Here is a 25,239-nt window from a genome sequence, read left to right on the forward strand (position 1 = left end):
TACTGGGAATGGTAAATGTACTTTTTACATCATGCAGTAAATGGATCTTACCCGGCACCAAGTCAGTCCATACTACTCCAGTTTGTTTTATGTATTTTCTGATTTTTCATGGTGGTAAACAATTTATTTCTGAATCATTCTTCACAAAATGAGCACAGCCTTTCCATGTTTTCTATTGAAGTGAGTCTTTCACAGGTTACCTGGATTACAACAGCTACTGGGCACATTTATAAACTCCCCCCTGAAAGCTGGGTTATGTTTGGTGAATTCATTAAGTTCCCATTGCTTTGATGCAGGATACATTGATGCGTCCAGTTGGAGCAATGGTTGGTAAACAGTGCGGCCAGCTGGATAGTTCGTCGGTAAATTTTGTCGTGGGCGACCAGGCCACTTCCATAAATACCCAAAATAGGTACGGTATAGTTTTTGCCTGTGTCCATTCACTTCTTGCAGTCGCAATGGAACAGTTAACTATCTGTGATGTTTAAATACCAAAATTACTTACCTGATATTGTGTGTTTGGTATAATGTAGGTGGAATTGCTGTGCCCGTTTGGTAAAGCATTAGCATTTTCTGATGATTTTTTCGCTTTTGTGTTTATCATTACCAGTATGTTCCTTATGCCAAAACAGCACTTGTAATGACAGACAGTAAACGTACACTTTACTTGAAGCAGTAGGACTTTACCAATTCAGTTCATATTCCTTCAATTTGTTTTCTGTTTTTTTCCTGACTATTTTCAGGATGGTAAATTACCTTTTCCTGCCGAATAATTTTCCACTTTTTATCATTATGACCTTTAAGCCGTACCTACGATTGTCTGTCCATCTCAGCATACTCAGAGGTGGTTTTCATTTCCCAGCTTCCCAACTGGATGCTAGGCTAAGCTAGCATAGTTTGAATTAAATTAAATTAAATTACTATAGTCGTGGCGTGCGACTCTGAGGTTGTTATTTTCGTACTCTGGCAACCTACCATTCAAAAGTGCGTCTGATATCATGTATAAATGAGACGCAAGCGATTCGTGTATAATATATTCGTGCATAATAGTACACCGCTTCCCGTCCAATCAGCGAAGTTAAGCAACGTTGGGTCTGGTTAGTACTTGGATGGGTGACCGCCTGGGAACACCAGATGATGTTGGCATAACGTTCTCCCTGCATATCAAGTGGGGTTGGTGGAGGATTAGTGCCCCTTCCTGTAAAACAATTAACTCTAAGCCCTTGGCCACCCTGTTTGGGATACATGGCATCTGGCAATGAATGAAAAAATAATAGTATCATTCGTGTATGACATGATAAGAAAACAGACATACTTTTGAAAGGTAGGTTGCCAGGGTACGATACTGACAACCTCAGATTCGTGCGCTGCAACTATAGGTACAGTTAAGCTAGGTTAGGTCAGTCCCTTCCACCATCACTGACCAATCAATCTGACGCAATGAAACATAGCAAAAAACAACGGACAAATGGATTTCACATGAAACGTTTACTTACCACTCCAGAAATAATAAAAAAAATATAACAGACTATTAGGAAGAAGATGAACTGATTTGGTAAGGTGCTTCTGCTGGTTCAAATAAAGCATGTGTGTACCTGGCAGACTTACTGGGTAGCTGAGTCTTGGTTGAGTTAGGTTAGGTTGAAATGTTAGGTTAGGAAGAGGGACTAAAAGGTGACAGGGACATATGTTGGAGTAAGTGTCCGCCATTATTCTCGAGAAACAGTTGATACAGCAGAAGAAACATGGCTAAAAACATTAGGGAATGAAGTCTAATGTGACACATTCATTTACCACCCCAAAAATAACCAGAAAACTTAAGATCAGGAAGAAGTGAATTATATAAGGTGCTTCTGCTGCTTAAAGTAAAACTTAATTTTAACCTAGGTAGTATTTCATGTGTAGACTGTCAGATGTTGACTTTTTTTCTTTATTAAGCAAATCATGTGAACAGTACAGTAATATCCCATTATACGAATCCTCTTTATGCAATATCCCGCCATTGTGATGTAAAACAATTAACACCCTTCCCCGCCCATCAGTGGCCAGTCCCTAGTTATCTGATGAGAGCTGTTTGTTGATTTTAACTGATTTTTATTTTTTTCAGATTTTGATGATATTTTAGGCCTAATTTTTGTATTTAGGTTGAATTATAAACTTTTTTTAGACTTAGATTAAAATGTTTTAATCATAGATGGGGTGAACACTGTCATTTTGAGGTACAGTTCACTAAGTTTTATTTTTTTTTTTTTTCAGACATTTTTTATGATTTTCAGGTTTTATTTCTGGGTTTAGGTGAGTCATAAACTGCTTTTAGGCTTAGTTTACCTTGTTTTACAGTTATATGGGGGTTTAGGTGAGCTAGAAACTTGTTTTTGGACTCTTTTGGGTGGGTTTTGGACTTGGTTGGGGGGGAGATCCCAAGGCTCCCAAATGCATCCCTATACAGTACTGTACTTCTTATGTTTGAACGTCCCTGGTAACTGATACCCTGGTTCAGTGATGGGTTTTTCCCAAATTCTCCTCATTGTTGTAACGGGGACCAATTGTACCATTCCAATACGCAGTCTTCACTAATACTGTTCCACTTTGCAGTCTTCACGTGTAGTACTGTACTGTACTTGCAAATTCATTTTAGGGCAATAATTAAAGTGAAGATTTCCAGACTCAGGGAAGTCAAACTGGCTTTTCAGAAATTAAAGTTCAAGATACAAACAGTCGTTTGATAGTTGTCAAAGTTATATGTCCTTTTTTAATAGATTTGGCTTTTATAATGCTCATAAATAGTTTGAACAGAACAGATGGTATGATTGAAGAATAATCTGCTTAGGAACAGTGATACCTTTCATTTTTGTTAGGTTTAAAAGTTTTTAAGTATAAAAGCTTAATTTTCAGTTCTTTTGCAGTTAATACATTTCCTTAACCCCGGGCTTATTTTGCTTTGACTTGCAGCTCCCACGGGCATATTCGCGGTCCGACAGACTCTCTAAAAATATTTGCCAAAAATCAGTTATTAGTCCTAGAATATTAAAATCACATATGCTTATGGCACATACCTTCAGCTTCTTCTGGGGTGTTTGTTGAGCCTTCATCGAGTACTGTAGGACTTGTGGAGACCTCTGAAGTTGGGTAACGAAGTCTCCACTTTACACTTCCCGACAACCCGTAATATGATTACCACAGCCTGATATTATCACAAGAAACACTATTCTATGATTCTCAAATAGTTTGGAATCCATACTCCAAAAAAAAAAACACTGTGGAAGCGATGAAAATTACGAGGGCGTATGACCTTCCCACTTGACATCGTTCGCTGCTGGTGTTCTGTCATTTATTATTCATAAAAACACTCACAGTTTATATTTCTGTTACTATATAACACTCATATATATCTACAGTCTTTATCCATAAGTTTCCTTCAGTAATAGTAGTTTATTGTCACTGTAGGCATTCAATTTCTTTCAGTAAAATACGTAGCATTCACTTTCTCGTCCTGTATACTAGCGTTGAGAGTGTATGTCACTTTCACCTTCACTCTCATAACTCATAGTATTCATACATGCTAGAGTGAAACATTCACTTTCATTACTCCTAGTATATATATATTCGTATTCTTATAATACTACTCATTTACATTCTCTATTTTATTTACATTATTTACATTTCTATTTTATTTACACTGTGTCAGGCACTGTCACTTGCAGCAACTTATAAAACTGTTTTCCACTGTTCACTTATATTTACATTCATTGCTTTCACTTGCTATTTACACATTATTTACAATTCCACTTGCACTGTTTTACACACCAGAAAAATCGTTGTCACTCTCTATCATTTGTCAGCCCTTTACCTCTTTCCACAAGAGGTATAGTAGGGGGTAGAGGTCACAGGGCCCTTTGCATGGGGCTAAAACGTGGCGGAATCTAGCAGGCGCGAATCAGACATACTTTCACCTTAAAAGGCGACAGTAAACTGATACTGATGGGTCGGGTTTGCCTACCTAGGGAGAGTGCATTACTGCCAACGTCAGCCTCGTGAGAGCTGCTAATATATAGCTATGAAATGATTGGCAGGAAATCTAGACAAAACATTATAAATTAGGTAGTTCTAGGTGAATGTAAATATCATTTAGGCTTCTCCCTTCCCTCCTTATATATATTTTTATTACGAGAACAGATTATACGGCATATTTCAAGGGGAAATAAACAGCGAAAATTAGCCTAGTGCACATGAGGTGTTGTCAGGTGATAATTAGCCAGTTCCAGGGATATGGCACTATCACTTACCTTATTTTTTTTTTTTTGTATATATTATTTGGTATAAGAATAGGGCATAGGGCTTATTTCAATGGATGAAATCAGTGGAAAATTCCAGGTAAGATTTGCTTAGCGTAGAATACAGTGTGGTGGTCTGCAATAATTAGATAGTTCCAGGTGAATGTAAATATCACTTAGGCTTCTCCCTTCCTTTCTTATGTATATTTTTAATACGAGACTAGATTATACGGCATATTTCAAGGGGAAATAAACGGCGAAAATTAGTGAACGATTGCACATGAGGTGTTGTCAGGTGATAATTAGCCAATTCTAGGTGTATGGCACTCTCACTTACCTTATTTCTTTTTTGTATATATTATTTGGTATAAGAATAGGGCGTAGGGCTTATTTCAGTGGATGAATTCAGTAGAAAATTCCAGGGAAGATTTACTTAGCGTAGCACGGCCGGGCAGGCGAGAGGAGAGGGTAATAGAGGGGAGGTAGGGAGGGGAGTCAAGAACTGGGAGAAATGGCTAAATTGTCAACAATGGATGGGAGTACACATGAGATTAGGAGTGCTGACTAATGCTGGACATTGGCAGTACTGATAGATGATACAAGCCACAACTTGAAAGCCCGGGCGAATTCAAAATACAGTAATCACTCTAATATCCGGACACCCAATATCCGAACATCCCCACTATCCGGACATAAGAATGTTTCATACTGTACTTTTTTCCATACTATACTTACCTCATTTCACTCTTTAATGTCTTTATTGGTGTGAATAGGGTGTTAGGAGCTATGCATGTGCAGTAGGAAGGTGTTTTTCGGAGTTAGGCTAGGTTAGGGTCCATAAGTACCAGTCCAGGAGCCAGTCACCAGAATGTTTATTATTGTATGAACCTACTTCTAAACCCTCATTTTATGTTTCTTTTGCATTTATTTCAGTATTTATGTGCCTTATTGGTGTGATTTGGGTCTTAAATAGGTGCTATGCATGTCCAGAGGGAGTTGTATAGGTGTTTCTCTGAGTTAGGGTCCATAAGTACAAGTCCATAAGTTGGGGCCCAATATCCGGACAGAACCAATATCCGGAGCTACCTATGGCTCTATTATGTCGGATATTGGAGTAATTACTGTAACACAGAATCACAAAAGTGATGCCCCACGGTATGATCCCTTGCTCCCAAGTGACGCCCCGCGCTTAAGGGGTTAAGGGACATTCTTTGACCCATAACTACAGTGACATTGTTTTCTGCTAACTTTTTCAAGTCCTCGACTGTAACCACAGCATCACAGTAATATGTGGAATTCCATGGAAGTACGGCAAACCATGCAAAAACTTTGAAATGGATCAACAAGTTTCAAAAAGTCCCGTGGTTTAGATCACACGTTTTTGCCCGCAAAAAAAACAAACAAATGAGGCGTTTAGTTTGGTAATGAATGTGCCAAATCGATGTTTTCAGATAAACGGGGTTAAAAATTTGTTTCATTGTAGCTCATTAACCAGTAGCCTGATTTCGATAAACAATGTCTCAAAAAATAGAGCTGGTAAAATACTTCAAGACACAGAGAATGAAAGGAAGGCAATGATTGATTATGTGTGTGTGGATGAAAGGATGTGAAGATGTGTAATGGATGCAAGAGCTTATAGAGGTTGGGGGAGTGGACTTTCTGACCACTACTTGGTGGTGGCCAGAATTAGGATACAAGTAAGATGGAGGAATAGAAGAAAGACGAGAGGAAGGAGTAGGTGCAAGGAGAGTGGAAAGGTTACAAGAGGATGAGAAAAAGGCAGAGTATAAGAGAGAAGTGGAGGAACGATTGGGCAAATATGAATTGGAGCAGATGGGGGACGTGGAAGGTGTGTGCAGGATATTTACAGAAGAAATATGTGCAGCATGTGATGTGGTGAGTGGGAGGAAGAGAAGACAGAGGGGGGTGCAAGAAACAGCGTGGTGGACTGAAGAGGTGAGACAGGCTGTGGCACAAAAGAAGAAGGCATACAATGAATGGATGAGAAATAGGGGCGTGGAAGAAGTTGAGAGTTGGAAGAGAGAGTTATATGTAGAAAGAAAGAGAGAGGTGAAAAGATTAGTAAGAGAGAGTAAGAGAGTGGATGAGGAATTTGGAAGGAATTTGAGTGTAAAGTGGAGGAACTGTAAGAAAATGTTCTGGAAAGAGGTGGAGAGAGTAAGACAGGGTGGAAGTGAGGTTAGCAGGGGAGTGAAAGATAAAAATGGTAGATTACTAGTGGAGAAGGGAGAAAATGTGAGCAGATGGAGAGAACACTTTAAGGAATTGTTGAACATAGAGGATGGAAGTAATGCAAGTATAAGTGGCTGGGGAATGGCTGGGAGAAGCAGGGAGGTGAGAAGACAGGAAGAAATCAGTAGGATAGAAGTTGTGGAAGCAATGAAGAAAGTTAAATTGGGGAAAGCCCCAGGAATTGATGGAGTGTGTGGTGAAATGCTGAAGCATGGGGGAGAGATAGTAGTAGAATGGATGTGGAAGATGTGCAGAGTGGCCTGGGAGGAAGATAGAGTCCCGGAGGATTGGAAGTCAGGTATAATTATTCCCTTGTACAAAGGAAAATGGGAAAAAGAAGTGTGTGGTAATCATAGGGGCATTTGTCTTCTTAGTATAATAGGATAAGTATATGGTAGGATACTTATTGACAGAGTTAGAGAAAGAACGGAGGAATTAGTTGGAGAAGAACAGGGAGGCTTTAGGAAGGGAAGAGGTTGTGTAGATCAGATATTCATTCTTAGATCTTTAGTGGAAAAGTTTCTAGAGAAGGGAGAGAAGTTGTATGTGGCTTTCATGGATTTGGAGAAAGCATATGACAGGGTGGATAGACAAGGATTGTGGAAAGTATTAAGAATATATGGAGTAGATGGAAAGTTGTTGAATGCTGTGAAGAGTATGTATGATGGTGCTAAGGCTGCAGTGCGTGTGGATGGTGAACTATGTGAATTTTTCTCGTTGGAGGTTGGGTTGAAACAGGGATGTGTCATGTCTCCATGGTTGTTCAATTTGTTCATGGATGAGGTAATGAAAGAGGTACTAGGTAGGGTAGTTGATGTTGGAGTGGCCCTGGTGAGAGAGGATAGTGTTTGGAAACTCCCTGTACTGTTGTCTGCAGATGATACTGTGTTGTTGAGTGAAGACGAAGGGGAGCTGCAAGGCTTGGTGAATGAGTTTGGGAGAGTGTGTAAGAAATGGAATCTAAAGGTGAATGTAGGGAAGAGTAAAGTGATTGTCTTTTAGAGAGGTGAAGTCGGTGAATGTGCAGCGAGGTTTGATGGTGAGGAATTGGAAAATGTGAGTACGTTTAAGTACTTGGGTAGTGTGATGAGTAAGGGTGGAGGTTTGGAGGGTGAAGTGCATGAAAGGGTACAGCAGAGAAGAAAGGTTGCTGGTTCTTTGAAAGCAGTGATAAGAAACAGGGAAGTGAGCATGGGAGTGAAAAAGTTATTACATGACAGTATTGTGATACCAACTCTAATGTATGGAAGTGAAGCTTGGATGTTGTTGGAAGGACACAAGTCAAGAGTGAGAGCAGTGGAAATGAGTTATTTCAGAGGAGCTTGTGGAGTCACATGGAGAGACAGGCTGACGAATGAGGATATAAAGGAGCGTTGTGCTGTGGATGTGGATGTGATAGGAAGTGTTATGAGGAACACAGAGGTGGTTTGGCCATGTGGAGAGGATGGAGGGTGAAAGACTGACGAAGAGAGTGTGTGTGAGTAAGGTGGAGAGGGGAAGAGGGAGGGGGAGGATGAGATGGAGGGATGGGGTGGAGAGGTATATGAGAGAGGAGGGTGTGAGTTGGGAGCAGGGCAGTGAAATGGCAGGGGACAGGACGACGTGGAGGCGATTTGTTTGTGGCCACCCCAAACGGGATTGAGGTGTCTGGCAATAGATAGATAGAATTCTGTTCAGATATTATTCCTATACCATTGTATCTTTATGGAAAAAAGAAAAAAACTAATTTGAAAATAACCAAAAATATGAAAAGGACAATCATCAACCCATGTACAGTAGTGGTGCATGTGTTTAAGTGCTGAGAAGGATGTGAGGATAACGGTAGTATAATGTATCGTCTGTCTACTGCCTTCCGTTCATCACTAACATGTTTCAGATTAGGGCCAACTCCTCACTTGTCAGTTTCCACTGATCCAGCTACAGTCACTTTGGTGAGTACAGAACGAACTCTACGCTCATGTAAACCATGAACGCTGAGGAATGATGATCGACAAACATCATTAGTCACATTGGCATACTGGTCCTCAATAACTAATCGTACATGACTTGCCTGTTTTATGGCCCTTGACATGAGGCTGATTCATAGCAACACTTTTCACATGACTGGCAAAGTACCGGTAACTGGTCTGTCTGTTATAATCACTCATTGCCTTAAAGGCTGTAAATAGATCACTTACTTTTTTCATTGGCCAAGTTGTTGAAGCAGCTGAGCCACACTTCCAAGAAGGACCAGTTTTCCTAGCTGGCTTTTCCTTTTTTGTGCTATAATTCACATATGCATCCCCAGCATTTTGTTTTTGCATGGCAACTGCATGGTTCCAAAAAGTTGGATCTCATTTTCACTTCACGTTTTCATTTTTGCGTATGCTCAGGAACCTCCTGGTCATTATCACTGTGTTAGTCACCAATGTTACAGTGTAAATCACTGTAAATCTGAGGTGAAAATAATGTAATAAACCAAAAGCACGTCTGTGTGGCTTACATTGTAGGCTAAACAGAACTGGGAAGGGCAGGATCTGGTCACACCCACCAGCCAACACACCCACAAAACACGGCCACTGATTGACTGTGAGTGTGACGTCATCATGAGACCCACTGCTTATTGGCAGCCTGGAGGAGTGCTCGCTGGCATGTTCGCCTTTCTTCCACTACACCTTTCCTCAGGAGAGACACAGGCCACGTGTACCAATCCGCAGCGTGCTGGGACGAGAATCCTCTTTGTTGTATAGGACTTTCGACCATGTTTTAAAGATGAACATGCTGTGAAAACGTTTCTGCCGGATAGAAAAGTGGCAGACGAGTGTGTTGTGACCTAAACCTTAATTTTAGATGTTTGGCACATTTGTCGTTTTTCGACTAAATGCCTCAGATACTGTTTGGTCTCACTATACAGTAGGGTTGTGTCAAGTGAAAACCTGTTGCATAATGATTTATTGTATAGTGAGGATCATATAACAGATTCAGTGGGGTTAGGGAGGATGCCCTCAACTGCAAAACCTAAAATGCCCCCAAAACCTCTGTCACAAACTTGCAGTGGTGCTCTATTTGAGAGTAGCTCTACACTGAGTGGCAAGCCAAGTGATTTCCTGTAAACCAGGAAATATCTGATACACTGGGTGTTAGCCTTATAACCAACCAACACATGTTCCTTATGTGCCAGCAAGTGGGTTGGTAGAGGGTTAGTGCCCCTCCCTGGAAAACTATCTATCTATCTGTCTATTGCCAGATGCCCTAATCCTGCATGGGGTGGCCACAAACAAATCGCCTCCATGTCACCCTGTCCCCTGCCAACTGCTCTGCTCCCAGTTCACACCTCCCTTTCTTATATACCTCTCCACTCCATCCCTTCATCTCATATTTGGCCTCCCCCTGCATCTCCCCCCATCCACCTCACTCACATACACTCCTTGTCAGTCTCTCACTCTCCATCCTCTCATGGCCAAACCACCTCAGTGTGTTTCTCCTAATGCTTCCTGTCACATCCACATCCACACCACAATGCTCCTTCACATCCTCATTTGTTAGTCTGTCTCTCCATGTGACTCCACGGGCGCCTCTCAAATATATAACTCATTTCCACTGCTCTCACTCTTGACTTGTGTTCTTCCAACAACGTCCAAGCTTCACTTCCATACATTAGAGTTGGTATCACAATACTGTCATGTAGTAACTTTTTCACTTCCATGCTCATTTTCCCGTTTCTTATCACTGTTTTCAAGGAACCAGCAACCTTTCTTCCTTGTTGTACCCTTTCAAGCACTTCACCCTCCAAACTTCCATCCTTAGTCATCACACTACCCAAGTATGCACTCATATTTTCCATTTCCTCCTCATCCAACCTCACTGTTCATTCACTGATTTCACTTCTCTAGAAGACCATAATTTTACTCAAACCTACATTCACCTTTTGATTCCATTTCTTACACACTTTCCCAAACTCATCCACCAAGCCTTGCAGCTCCCCTTCGTCTGCACTTAACAACACATTATCATCTGCAAACAACAGTACAGGGAATTTCCTAACACTGCCTTCTCTCATTAGGGCCATTCCAACATCCACTGCCCTACCTTGTATGTCTTGTATGCCATGGAGGCATGGTACATCCCTGTTTCAGTCCAACATTCAGGCAGAGAAATTCACTCAGTTTATCCACATCCACTGCAGCCTTAGCACCCTCATACATACTCATCACGGCATTCAACACCTTCCCATTTACTCCGTATGTTCTTAATGTTTTCCACATTCCTTGTCTGTCCACTCTGTCATATGCTTTCTCCAAATCTCTGAAGGCATTCAACATTCTCTTCTCTAGGAACTTTTCCATGAAAGACCTAAGGATGAATATCTGATCTACACAACCTCTTCCCTTCCTAAAACCTTCCTGTTCTTCTCCAACTAATTTCTCTCTTTATTTCCCTATTTCTGTCAATAAGTATCCTACCATATATTTTTCCTATTGCACTCAGAAAACAAATGCCCCTATGATTACCACACACTTCTTTTTCCCTTTTTCCTTTGTACATATATATATGTTTGATACATACACCTGCAGAAGATACTGAAGATCAACTTTTAAAAATGTTTCAGATAGTGGAAAGAAGGCTGAACTTTGTGTCAAGTCGGAAGCAGCCTACTTGAGGGAGATTAGTGTCCTGGCTCATGGGGTTAGCTGTTTATTTTTTAGAGCCTACAGTTGGATACTTTCTGAACAGACCTTGTATAACCAACCCACCCGTTCCCTACCTGTCAGCAAGTGGGTTGGCTGACAGTTATTGCCCCTTTCTGTATAGTCTAGCAGCTAAGGCCAGATTATCAGGTCAATCGTTCACTTTGTCAGGAAAGCACCAAATTTTGCACAGGTGTACTGTAAAATGGTCCCATACAATAATTTTTTTGAGATGGACCCCCCAAATTTGGGCCCCCTGGTGGTTGCCATCCTGGATTTCAAAATGGTTGCCTAGCAACTCTATTTTCTTCAATAACTCCTATATTGTGATAAATACAGTACATCCCCACAGTAAGCAAGTTCTGAGTACGCGATCCCCCTTGTACATGAGGACTTTTTTTTTTTTTTTTTTTTTTTTTTTTTTTTTTTTAAGTATGTGAATTAAACTCCTTGTAAGTGAGACAGGCAGCAAAGAGTGGCCCAAATCCGGGGTTACCCTGAGTGCACGACATTGCTCCCCCAAGAAGCGATAACAGGTAAAGGTCTATCTATCTATCTGTCTATCTATTGCCAGATGCCATAATCCCATAAGGGGTGGCCATTTGACTTTGAGTTATTGGTTTTACGGGGAGGGGCACTAACCCTCCACCAACCCACTTGTTGACATAGGGAGCACGTATGGATTGGTTATATGGTTACCACCCAGCATTTTAAAAGTTTTTTTTAGCATACAGGAAACTATTTGGCTTGTCACTCAATGTAAAGTCACCTGTAAAGGGAAGAAGAGCAATAAGAAGTGACAGGAAAGATGGGAGATATAAGAAGAGAGGAGGGTAGGCACAGAAAACGAATGATAAAGGCTAAGGAAAAAGTAGGCAGCACTACCTGGAGTGGATGATGGTCACCACCACCTACCACCAGTGATTTACCTAGTAAAGTCATAATCTTGTTGGTTTACTTTTATCTTAGGCAATATGTCTTAGGTAGTTTCCCTGTACAGTACAATACTTAGGTCTGAAAGGCGTCTCAAGGGTTATCCATGAAGGGGGGTACCTCCTATATGTAATTTTTCCCATAAGTTTATGTTTTCACAGTACGTGAATTCCTAGTACGCGACTTCCTCTGCCGCCCATGTAGGTGCGTACTAGGGGGATATACTGTAGAAGCAAAATTCCACTAGCTACCCCTATGTTTTCAGGGCCTGGCAATGCAGTGGGATCATTGCTGGACCTGGCAGAGGTCGGCCATCTTAAGTCCAGTATGGCTGCTGGCTGAAATTGGTCTTTCATTATAATGCAAGGTTATAAAAGATAGATGGAAAATGTCATTGGAATCATGTCATTGGAATCATTTTCATGATCATCTGGTGTCAGCCATCTTGAAGTCCAAGATGGTGGCCCAATTCTGTGAAGTTTATGCTCAAACACCACCTGTATTTTCTAGGGTTAGAGATCTGTCATGTAGCACAACCATTGCCAGGACTATTTCAGGTCTGTTCTTACTGGATTTTCAAATACCCTAAACATACATTTTTAGTAAGTTGACTTTTGTCAGTTGCTGCCTCCCATATTGTAAAGAATTTACACTCAAGCCTCGATTTAAGGGACTAAATGGGGAATCAACTTGTCCCTTACTTGGAAATGTCGCTTACTTGAAAATGTCCATTGTTTTACCACATTATAAAGACAATCTTATTATGAAATGCAATGATTGTTTCACTTTTCTTATTTATATGATCATGAATATTATTTTACGGGTACCGTATAAAGAAACATATGAATGTGTAAAACCTAGACATTACGTATCACTTTTGAATGGTCTTGTCTGTTTGTCAGGTAGAATATGGAGTCTCTGAAATCCGAAATCCCTTAAATGGAGGTCCCTTAAAGCGAGGTTTGAGTGTACTGCCATGAAGCTATATCACATTTTCAGTTATATTAACTTCAATATAATTCTAATCAGGCTCAATGTTTTGAATAATCTGACTTGAAAATTATGTCAGAGCCAACTGTTGGTAGGTATAAACATGAATGAAAAAAGTGAAAATCTAAAACTGAAATATAAAAGCCCAACTTGCTTGGCTCTTCTCCACATACCGGTATATGAGAGGCCATTTCTGTAAAATTGAGTATGAAGTACATTTACACCATTTTCTTTTAGTTCAGAGACTACAAGTTCATTCTCAAGTCCACCTTACAAGACACACAAGAGTTATGTCAGTTGGTATGTTCATGTATGTGTTCAGTGATTTTATGGTGCTAAAGTAGTTGGATCTGCAGGTGTTGGCGTGAGTTGAGTGGGATGGCTGAGTGGATTTGGGGCGGAAAGAGGTAGCGGTTGCAGCATGTTGGCTTTGGCAGCTCTTTGGTGCAGGAAAGCAGAGGCATTGGCCTAATTTTTCATGCCTTCACCGGTTGTGATACCGTGTCATTCTTTGCCAGCAAAGGGAAGGTGACAGCCTGGAAAGCATATGAGGTGTTTCATGACATCATAGCCAGTTTTCATGCTCTGTCCACCAAACCTGTATCTGTGTCCAATAAACTCCACAAGCTAGAACAGTTTGTGGAAATGGCGTATGACAGGACAACAGACCTGAAGTCTGTGAACGACGTGCACAGGTTCTTATTCCCGAAGAGGGCAAGGACAATAGAACACATTCTGCCCACAGCTGATACTCTTGAGGAACTTATCAAAAGAACATTGTACCAGGCTGGACTTGTTTGGGTCCAAACTTTAGTTTCCCAACCAGAGCTTCCATCACCATCTGTCTGGGGTTGGCAGAGACTCAACAGTACTTGGCACCCTGTATGGACAAAGTTGCTAGTTGTCCAGAACACCTGCTCAGAATTAATCAGTTGCCACTGTAAAACTGCTTGCAAAGGGAACTGCAAGTACTGCGAGGCTACCTTGCTGTGTATGTCATTATGACTGCAATGGACGTTTTTTAAATATCTGAATTTGATAAAAAAGACATGCAATAGATTTTTGCCATTGTATCAGAGTTATAACTGAAATGGGCTTCAGCAGGTAGCCATCTTGAAATCCAAGATGGCCAACCTTCCACATTGGACAGTGATTCCATTGGATTGCCAGACCCTGAAAACATAGGGTTAGTCATTGGAATTATGTTGCTGTCTATCATAGTATTGGAGTTATTGAAGAAAATAGGGGTTCAAAGGCAACCATTTTGGAATCCAAGATGGCCGACCTTTGCTGGGTCAAAAAATCATTCCATTCAAGTGCCCGAGGTTATTGAAGAAAATATAGGTTGAAAGGTGGCCATTCTGAAATCCAAGATGGTGACCACTGGGGGTCCAGAATTTGGGGGGTTCAACTCAAAAAATTATTGTCTGGGCCTATTCTACAACTGTGCAAAATTTAGTGCTTTCCTGAAAAAGTGAACGATTGTTCACCTTGTCCGCTGGACTAGTAAAACCACTAACTCAAAGACAAATGGGCACCCCTTATGGGTTTATGGTTTGGCTTTGGATATAGTGGGCAGGGTGGCTCAGTGGTAGTGTGTTGAACTCGGGACCAGGGGGTTGTGAGTTCAAGCCACACACAGTAGCTGCCATGCTGGGGGGTGTAGCGCCCTCTTGTCACCTAGCAGGGCTATATGATCTAATAAGGTCAAGCTCAGGGGAATATTTCCCCTTTTCTAGATAGATAGACACACTCCTGTCATTGTTGCTTAACTTTGCATCATCCCTTAACTACCTGGAAGTCCTCATTATCATCTAACTTCGTCTCATCCTTGACCACCCTTGTTTCTAAATTATCTACCATGCCTAACACTTCTGCTGCCGCTTACTCTACCATACCACCCTCACTTTCCCACTCATATAACCAGTCCTTTACATTAATGATCTCGTTCTTTCTTCAAATTTCTCTGCTAAGCCTTCCTGCTAAAGTGCAGATTAATTTATTTCAAGGACTAGATACATGCAAAATGAGGGCTCACTGGGCAGTGTTTTTAAATTCATAGAGATTTTTGTCTAATGGCAGCCCTTGTTGCAGGTCCACAGCTGAAATTGACTCTGCAAAGCACACCTAAGCATTGTGGTCATCAGGGAGCCACCAAAGTAATATATAGCCTACATGGTAAAGTGTTGACAGATTTATAGGCACATGTTGTGTTGTCTCAGTACAGTACTGTAAATCCTACATGAGGTGCCTCTTCCAGATATATGTGGCTTATATTCTCTGTTCATAATGTCTTTCATTGTAAGAAGTATGAATCACTGGATGAGTGGTAGGTGGTGATCCAGGATCATTTAGCTGTTGTGATATCCTTTGTATTTACTACTGTGCAACTGCTGCAGACACTGGATAAGAACTGGTAAAATAAGGAACCCAGTGTATTGTAGACTGCATTAACAGCTTAAAACTCAGCAGTAAACTATTTATTTAAAAATATGGTTACATAGTACTTGGAAGTGCTTGTTATTGTTCAGTAATAATTACCTTTGTATCAGCAGTATTGTTCAGTGGAGACTAGTTTATGGTAGGAATTAAAAGAGTTTGGGGGAATCTTATGACAGGATGATAAAGGAAGAACCAGATGTAAAGATATATAGAGTCTGAGGTAGGTGACAAAATAGTGTAGGTGGCAAAAGAAGAACCAGATGTAAATATGAGTATGAGGTGGATGACAAAAAAATGGAAGTGGTAAAGGAAGAACCAGGTCTAAAGTTGCAGTGTGAAGTGGGTGACAGAATAACGGAAGTGGTAAAGGAAGAACAGATGTAAATTTAAAATGAGAGGTGGATGACAAAATAATGGAAGTGGTAAAGGAAGAATCAGATGTACAGTTAGAGTGTGAGGTGGGTGACAAAATAATGGAAGTGGTAAAGGAAGAATCAGATGTACAGTCAGTGTGTGAGGTGGGTGACAGAATAATGGAAGTTGTAAAGGAAGAAACAGATGTAAAGTTAGAGTGTGAGGTGGGTGACGAAATGTTCCTCAGTGACAATGAGACTGTTCTGGACACAGTGTCCTCAGCTGAAGTTAAGCAGTTCAGATGTTTAGAGTGTGGTAAAGCATTTCCTTTTAAGGAAAGTCTTATCCAACATGCAGGTGTTCATTCAGGATTGAAGACTTTTAAGTGTGATGAATGTGGTAAACAATTTGCAAAGAAAGGTGGTCTAACTCGACACCTATTAATTCATTCAGGAGTGAAGAATTTTAAGTGTGATGAATGTGGTAAACTATTTGTATGTAAGAGTAATCTCACTCGGCACCTATTAATTCATTCAGGAGTGAGGAATTTCAGGTGTGATGAATGTGGTAAACTATTTGCACGTAAGAGTAATCTCAGTCAGCACTTACTAATTCATTCAGGAGTGAAGAATTTCAGGTGTGATGAATGTGGTAAACTATTTCCACAGAAAAGTGATCTCACTCGGCACCTATTAATTCATTCAGGAGTGAAGAATTTCAAGTGTGATAAATGTGGTAAACTATTTGCACAGAAATATGGTCTCACTCAACACCTGTTAATTCATTCAGAAGTGAAGAATTTCAAGTGTGATGAATGTGGTAAACTATTTGCACAGAAGCATGGTCTCACTCAACACCTGTTAATTCATTCAGAAGTGAAGAATTTCAAGTGTGATGAATGTGGTAAACGATTTGCACAGAAGCATGGTCTCACTCAACACCTGTTAATTCATTCAGAAGTGAAGAATTTCAAATGTGATGAATGTGGTAAACAGTTTGCACATAAGAGTATTCTCTTCCAACACCTGTTAACTCATTCAGGAGTAAAGAATTTCAAGTGTGATGAATGTGGTAAACTATTTGTATGTAAGAGTAATCTCACTCGGCACCTATTAATTCATTCGGGATTGAAGAAATTCAGGTGTGATGAATGTGGTAAACTATTTGCACGTAAGAGTAATCTCAGTCAGCACTTATTAATTCATTCAGGAGTGAAGAATTTCAGGTGTGATGAATGTGGTAAACTATTTCCACAGAAAAGTGATCTCACTCGGCACCTATTAATTCATTCAGGAGTGAAGAATTTCAAGTGCGATAAATGTGGTAAACTATTTGCACAGAAATATGGTCTCACTTAACACCTGTTAATTCATTCAGAAGTGAAGAATTTCAAGTGTGATGAATGTGGTAAACTATTTGCACAGAAGCATGGTCTCACTCAACACCTGTTAATTCATTCAGAAGTGAAGAATTTCAAGTGTGATGAATGTGGTAAACTATTTGCACAGAAGCATGGTCTCACTCAACACCTGTTAATTCATTCAGAAGTGAAGAATTTCAAGTGTGATGAATGTGGTAAACTATTTGCACAGAAGCATGGTCTCACTCAACACCTGTTAATTCATTCAGAAGTGAAGAATTTCAAATGTGATGAATGTGGTAAACAGTTTGCACATAAGAGTATTCTCATCCAACACCTGTTAACTCATTCAGGAGTAAAGAATTTCAAGTGTGATGAGTGTGGTAAACTGTTTGCACATGAAATTTCTCTCACTTATCACCTATCAATTCATTCAGGAGTGAAGAATTTCAGGTGTGATGAATGTGGTAAACTATTTGCACGTAAGAGTAATCTCACTTAGCACCTACTAATTCATTCAGGAGTGAAGAATTTCAGGTGTGATGAATGTGGTAAACTATTTGCACAGAAAAGTGATCTCACCAAGCACCTATTAATTCATTCAGGAGTGAAGAATTTCAAGTGTGATAAATGTGGTAAACTATTTGCACAGAAATATGGTCTCACTCAACACCTGTTAATTCATTCAGAAGTGAAGAATTTCAAGTGTGATGAATGTGGTAAACAGTTTGGTAAGAGAAGCAGTCTCACCAGACACCTATTAAATCATTGTGGAGGGAAGAGTTTCTAGTGTGCTTAATGTGGTAAACAGATGACTCAGTTGATGTCATCCGACACTGTTTAATTCATTAAGGAGGGAAGAAATTCAAGTGTGATGAATGGGGTAAATGGTTTTATTATAGGTTCTCTCCAGTATCAGTTCAGGAGTGAAAAAATTTGAAATGTGATGACTGGAAAACTGTGTAGAAAATATTTGTGTTCACTTGGCACCTGACAGTTCATTCAGGTGTGAAAACAATTATATAGTTATGATAAATGTGGCAAAGCATGCAGAAGAAATCAGGTTTTAACCAGGCATGGTGCCATTCACTAACAATTGAGGAAGAAGACATGTTTTATCTCCTAGGCTGCTTTGCCAAATTAATGGAAATTTTTTATAATGCGGGTTGTAGAAAAAAAAAAATACTTGAGTGCTTTGATCTGTAGTGCCCCTTTAACTGCCGTTGGTACTTGTGGCAGGCCACCCCTCATGCAGCATGTCATACAACCTACTGAGCCAAGACACCATTAACCATGGGTGATAATCAGTGGTAGGTGGGGGCACTCACCATACACTCACTTGATGTACTGCTGCTCTCAGGTGTCTGCCCTTTCCTGTCCTCCACCCTTCTTTTCTTCCATCCACTTCTGTCTTTCTTTCCTTCTGCCTACAGGTGACTACGCTCTCTCTTGTGTCTTTCCTTCATTCTTTCCTCTTCCTTCTGCCTGTGAATGACTACACTGAGTGACAAGCCAGATGGTTTCCTGTACACCAGGAAACCATTTACTATGTTGGGTGGTAACCATAGCACCTGGTGGTTTAGTGGGTAACTACGGCACTCCAGTTGGATTGAGCCAGTGTAGATTTATATCCAAGGAGTGGTTAGGGTTTATTGCTCATGTAATGCCACCCATGGATGAGTGAGGCTGGTCACTCTCATCATAAATATCAGGACCAACTTGCCTAGGCCTGGGCTCCTACACTCCTCATGGGGCAGCATAGGATTGGATGATGCCATCAGTAGGTTTTCAGAGTGTGATCTACTATGACACAAGATGTGCTGTGCCCATATTATGATCGATCAGTCATTCACAATGGCATGGCAGCACAAGTAAGGATTCAGATTGTGATTTAAAAGACAGTGCCCATGTTAAGACAGGACACTCCTTCACAATGGCTTGGTGTCAGTTATTTATGCCCAATCAAGAGGTGACTTGCAGGGGTAGATTAATCACTAGGCTGAATACCTCACAGCCAAGGCCCCCACCATTGGGGGAAAAAAATAAAAAATAAAATGAATTGATAAAATTACAGTGACTGGCATCACACAAGACCTCATGATGGGGGCTTGTTCCCTAGGTAGGAGCCCCAGTATCTGGTTTAGCCTACAGTCCCAGAAAAGTTAATTTGTCCCTGATTACTTGGGCCACATCCAAGGAGAGGATTATTGACAAGTAGGATACCAAAGTGTGGATGTCAGGGTCCGTGAGTGGGCAGCAGTCTGGGATGTAAGCCATTGCTGGTCAAACCAACATCCAGTGTATACTCCCTTCATGCTTTTCATATTATTTGTGTATTTCATCCATAATAATCATGTTATATTATGTGATGATTCAGTACAAAAATGAACATTACAATTTGTCATGAACATTAACAAATTAGCACATTTGACTGTAATTAATGCCTCTTTTGTTTGTACTTATTGATAGAGCATGGGGCATTTGACTGTAATTAAGGGCTCTTCTGTTTGTACCCATTGATAGATCATGGGACATTCAACTTTAATTAAGGCCTCTTCTGTTTGTATTTATTGATAGATCATGGGGCAGATCCTGATCTGGGTCGGATTTGAATCCAGATTTTGCTCCTCTAGTTTGTGATGACAGAACAATAGCTGGTTGTAAGGCTGATTTTACCTGTGATCGTTTTCCATAGCTCTGCATGGCCTTGCTTGCCATGGATAATGATGATGATGACGAATTAAACTGCATGACTAATACAGTATTTTTGCTGTGTACTATATTATGGCAGATATGAGGTAAATGCCATATGTAGTATGTATGTCTTATGTGGAAGTTCATCAAGGAGAAGTGGAATCATATCAAGGAGACACAAAATCACCCCCTTCTGTCTATTATGTTTTTTTTTTTTTTTTTTTTTTCCTGGGAGCATTTTTAAGTTTCAATGGACACCATCTTGTGCGCGAGACAGATGGACACCATCTTTGAATACTGTTTTGGCACAAATTTTCCCTGATCAGTGGTGATTTGTCCAAACCCAGCCCAGTGATTGTAACATAACCTTGTTAATTCAAGCCTGCCCATACCCTACCTAACCTAAATTTTTGTAACCCTACTTAATCCAGACCAAACCTATAATAACCTAACCTTGAGCATACCTAACCTAATTTTGTTTAATGCTACCTGACCTAACCTATTATAACCTAACCTTGACTACACCTAAACTAATTTTGCCTAATACTACATAACCTAACCTTGACCATACTTAACCTAACTTTGTCTAATGATACCTAACCTAACCTATTATAACCTAACCTTGACCATACCTAATCTAATTTTGCCTAATGCTACCTAACCTAACCTATTATAGCCTAACCTAACCTCGACCATACCTGACCTAATTTTGCCTAATGCTACCTAACCTAACTTGTTATAACCTAATCTTGACCATACCTGACCTAATTTTGCCTAATGCTACCTAACCTAACCTGTTATAACCTAACCTTAACTGATCCTTACAACATTTACCCTAACCTAACAGTTTTCACTAATCTGACCTAAATAATCCTAACATGATGGTTTTGGCATTCATAAAATGGTGATGCCATTATAATGCAGCACAGGAGGCTGGTCCATTTGTCCCCCTGTTGTGTAAATGGGAGAAATGGCATTCCCCCGAGCTAGACCCTGTATTGGATCATATAGCCCTGCTAGGTTACAGGAGTGCGCTACCACTCCTGGCATGGCAGTCGTGGGTGAGGCTCGAACTCACACTCCCCCGATTACGAGCTTCATGCTCTACAACTGAGCCACCGTACCCCCCCCCCCATTGTGTGGGTGGGATTAGCTTAGTGGTTTATATGTGCAGGTGTGAGGAACATTCTAGAAATAAAGTGTTATGCTGTAGGATCAGGCTAATGTTTTAAGTCTTGGTGATGTGAAGAACACATTCTAGAAATTAATTGTTATGCTGTAAAATTAAGTTAATGGTTTATATCTGGAGATGAGGAACATTCTAGAAATTTTGTTATGTCTTGGGATTAGCTGAGTGGTTTACATATGTGGAGTTGTGAGGAACATTCTTGAAATTAAGTGTTATGCCATAGGATTAGGCTGTTTTATGTCTGGTGATAGGAGGAACATTCTAGAAACATAAGACATGTCTTATCTTAGGAATTTGTTCCTGTTATTATTATTATTATTATTATTATTAATATTATTAGTGTGTGGTAGGTGGGGACACTCACCATCCACTCACTCAATGTTGTGCTGCTCTCGGGTGTCTGCCCTGTCCTCTCCTCCATCATTCTTTCCTTCCATCTTCTTCTGTCTTTCTTTCCTCGTCTTTCTGCCTGTGAGTGACTTTGCACTCCCTCTTCTGTCTTTCATTCATTCATTCTTTCCTCTTCCTTCTGCCTGTGGGTGACTCTACACTGAGTGACAAGCCAAATGGTTTCCTGTACACTAGGAAACCATTTACTATGCTGGGTGGTAACCATATAACCAAATTTTGGAGCCAGGTGGTTTAGTGGGTAATTATTGTGCTCCAATCGGATTGAGCCGGTGAAGGTTTATATCCAAGGGGTGGTTGGGGTTTATTGCTCACATAATGGCACTCAGGGATGAGTGAGGCTGGTCTTTCTCATCTTAAATGTCAGGACCAACTGCCTAGCCCCGGGCTCCTATGCTCCTCATGGGGCAACATAGGATTGGATGATGGATGGGTGGATTATTATTATTATGTATTGTTGATTTGAGTGCATTATTACGTGGTACAATGTGAGTTCTCTCCCAGGCTGTAGAATATCCTGTGTTGTTCTGGAGATGGAGTCACCTGTGGGGGGAGGGAGGAAGGGGTTATATAAAGGGACCATTATGCCTCCTAGTTTATTGTGTGTATGGCAGCCGACAGACAACAGTACAGAGTGGACAGTAGTCCGTCAGACAGTGAGTGTTAATCGGTGAAAGGCAGAGTAGTTAGTTAACAGACAATGAATAGGGAGTGATGACGAAGGTAGTGTGAGAGAGAAAAGCCACCATGTTTTACAAGTGTACCTCAGCTGTGCCTGGAAGAAATAAAGCCCTGAAGTGTTCAGTGGCCTTTGATTAATATCCTGGCTTGTGTACTCATTGTTCTTAACATATCAACAAACTCTGCAGTGCCACAAATTGGTGTCTGGAGTGGCATATGTTTTGAGAGACGAAGACACATGTACAGGTTGCCAAAAGGTTAGACGTATCTCTGGCAGACATACTTGCAGTGTTAGCAGCACAGCAAGAACAAGAGAGAGATATACTTGTATTGTTAGCAGCACAGCAAGAACAAGAGAAAGATATACTTGCAGTGTTAGCAGCACAGCAAGAACAAAAGAAAGATATACTTGTGCTGAGAGAACATCATGAAGAACCAATACCATCAACCCTGTCACACACGTCCTGACTTTATGCTCCACTATACAGGACACGTCCTGACTTTATGCTCCACTATACAGGACACCTCTTGCCTCACCTCTCTTACCTGGTCACTTATTCTTTCTGCCTTACTATTTGCTACCTGTTGTTGCTTCAGTTTCCTCATTTCCTCGCACAGTTGATGAAGGTGCTGTCTGCCCACCCATCTCCTCACACAGCTGGGGAAGGTGCTGTTTGCCCACTCATCTCCTCACACAGCTGGTGAAGGTGCTGTCTGCCCACTCATCTCCTCACACAGCTGGGGAAGGTGCTGTTTGCCCACTCATCTCCTCACACAGCTGGTGAAGGTGCTGTTTGCCCACTCATCTCCTCACACAGCTGGTGAGGGTGCTGTTTGCCCACTCATCTCCTCACACAGCTGGGGAAGGTGCTGTCTGCCCACTCATCTCCTCACACAGCTGGTGAAGGTGCTGTCTGCCCACTCATCTCCTCACACAGCTGGTGAAGGTGCTGTCTACCCACTCATCTCCTCACACAGCTGGTGAAGGTGCTGTCTGCCCACTCATCTCCTCACACAGCTGGTGAAGGTGCTGTCTGCCCACTCATCTCCTCACACAGCTGGTGAAGGTGCTGTCTGCCCACTCATCTCCTCACACAGCTAGTGAAGGTGCTGTCTGCCCACTCATCTCCTCACACAGCTAGTGAAGGTGCTGTCTGCCCACTCATCTCCTCACACAGCTAGTGAAGGTGCTGTCTGCCCACTCATCTCCTCACACAGCTAGTGAAGGTGCTGTCTGCCCACTCATCTCCTCACACAGCTGGTGAAGGTGCTGTCTGCCAACTCATCTCCTCACACAGCTGGGGAAGGTGCTGTCTGCCCACTCACTGGTTCCTCTAGGTCTGCATAGTGTTGTGCAGGAGCTTCTGTCTGTTCTTCTTGATGTTTCTTTTGTTGTTGGTATTTCTTTTTTCTTGATAATTTCTTTTATACTACATACTCAATTTCTTTTATACTAGATACTTTGTTCTTCTTCCTGTGCTTCTAGATATTTATTTTGTTCTTAATTTCTTTTTTTTCTTTTTGCTGTGCTTCTTGATATTTTTATTCAGATTTTTTTCATTCTTCATAATATTTCTTGGTGGTAGGTGGTGGTGACTATCATCCACTCACTTGATGTAGTGCTGCCTACTTCTTCCTTCACCTTTTTTATTCTTTTACAGTGTCTGTTTTCCTCTCTTCCTCTTTCTCCCATCTTTCCTGCCACATTTTATTGTTATTCCTTCTCAGGTGGCATAACATGAGTGACAAGCCCTAATGGTTTCCTGTAAGCCAGAAACCATTTATAGTGCTGGGTGGTAACTGTATGACCAACCTATATGTGTTCTTTGTGTGTCAACAAGTGGGTTGGTGGAGGTTAATGTCCCTCCCTTTAAAACAACTAAAAGACATTCGGCCACCCTTTGTGGGATCATAGCACCTGGCTATAGATCGTTTTGTTTCATTTATAAAGACTCCAACATGCTTGCATGCATCAGCCTTGATCATCTAATGGCGGTTCTTTATGCTGCCGGTGCTCGATCTCTGGCAGCCTCCCCATTCAGTCCCTTATCCCTGAGGTCACACTTATGATATTAACAGTTCTCACTTTCTGCGTCCCATCCTCTCCACATGCCCAAACCTCTACCTCTCCTCATCACAATGTCCATACACTCTAGTCCCATCCTTCCTCTTAACTTATCCATCATAAACTTATCCCCCCCAGGCCTCGCATTCAAAAACACATCGTAAATCCATTGAATCATTGTAATTTCTGTATGTTTAAGCCTGTGAATATCCTCTTCCTTAACTGCCCAGGTCTCACTATCATACAACATTACACTCCTAACATATGCCACATACAAAGCTCCCTTAGCTTGGAGGAAGAACCCTCTCAATGTCAGAGGCAACAGCTCCCTGAACTTCTTCCAACCACTTCTCACTCTAGCCACAGAGATAGCTCCAGCCCCACCTTCAGCACATAACATGTCTCCCAAATCACAAACCTTATCTTTACACTCGAGAGACTCACCAACAGTCTTTCACACCTGGCAATCTCCACCTGCTCTCCCTGACACACCGCACACACGAAATCAGCATCATTTTGCAGTCTACCTCTAATACCACTACATCTCTTATGCACCCACTTATCACAAACACTGCACAATATGGAATTACTTCCCACGTCCTTGTGACAAATCACACATGGCCACTCTCCCTCTTCTTTGACAGTACCACCACCAACTCTAAGTATCATCACTTTTGTTTTATCTGCATTTACTCTCAAGCCCTTGCACCCCATACCATCTCTCCTATTCCTAAATCATTCCTTCACCTCCCATTCATTCTCAGCAACCAACACCAAATCATCAGCATACAACATCTCCCACGGGAGTCCAGTGTGAAGTCACGTGAGAGGGCTTCATACCATGATAAACAACATGGGGCTCAAGACTGACCCCTGATGCACACCAACATTCATGGAAAACTCATCACTCAAATCTCCATTCACCTTGA

General features: G+C 41.2%; 1 protein-coding gene across 1 annotated transcript; it reads left to right on the top strand.

Moving 5' to 3' along the window:
- The first annotated feature begins 14,393 nt into the window (after positions 1-14,393).
- Positions 14,394-18,312, top strand: LOC145407429 (uncharacterized). The gene is made up of 4 exons (XM_080278356.1): positions 14,394-14,442; positions 15,212-15,295; positions 16,283-17,222; positions 17,811-18,312. Exons 1-4 carry the CDS (start codon positions 14,394-14,396, stop codon positions 18,061-18,063), a joined length of 1,326 nt encoding a protein of 441 aa, XP_080134482.1. The 3' UTR covers positions 18,064-18,312.
- Positions 18,313-25,239: the final 6,927 nt, after the last annotated feature.

Source organism: Coenobita brevimanus, chromosome 73 (genome assembly GCF_032717465.1).
Source record: "Coenobita brevimanus isolate Jiangsu-jjx chromosome 73, ASM3271746v2, whole genome shotgun sequence".
Lineage (NCBI taxonomy): Eukaryota > Metazoa > Arthropoda > Malacostraca > Decapoda > Coenobitidae > Coenobita > Coenobita brevimanus.

Excerpts from the sequence above, each read along its gene's own strand:
- LOC145407429 (XM_080278356.1), top strand. The coding sequence starts at position 14,394 with ATGGCCGACCTTTGCTGGGTCAAAAAATCATTCCATTCAAGTGCCCGA. Across the intron at positions 14,443-15,211 it reads ATTCCATTCAAGTGCCCGAG|GTCCACAGCTGAAATTGACT; the intron begins GTTATTGAAGAA and ends CCCTTGTTGCAG. Across the intron at positions 15,296-16,282 it reads AGTAATATATAGCCTACATG|GATTGAAGACTTTTAAGTGT; the intron begins GTAAAGTGTTGA and ends GTGTTCATTCAG.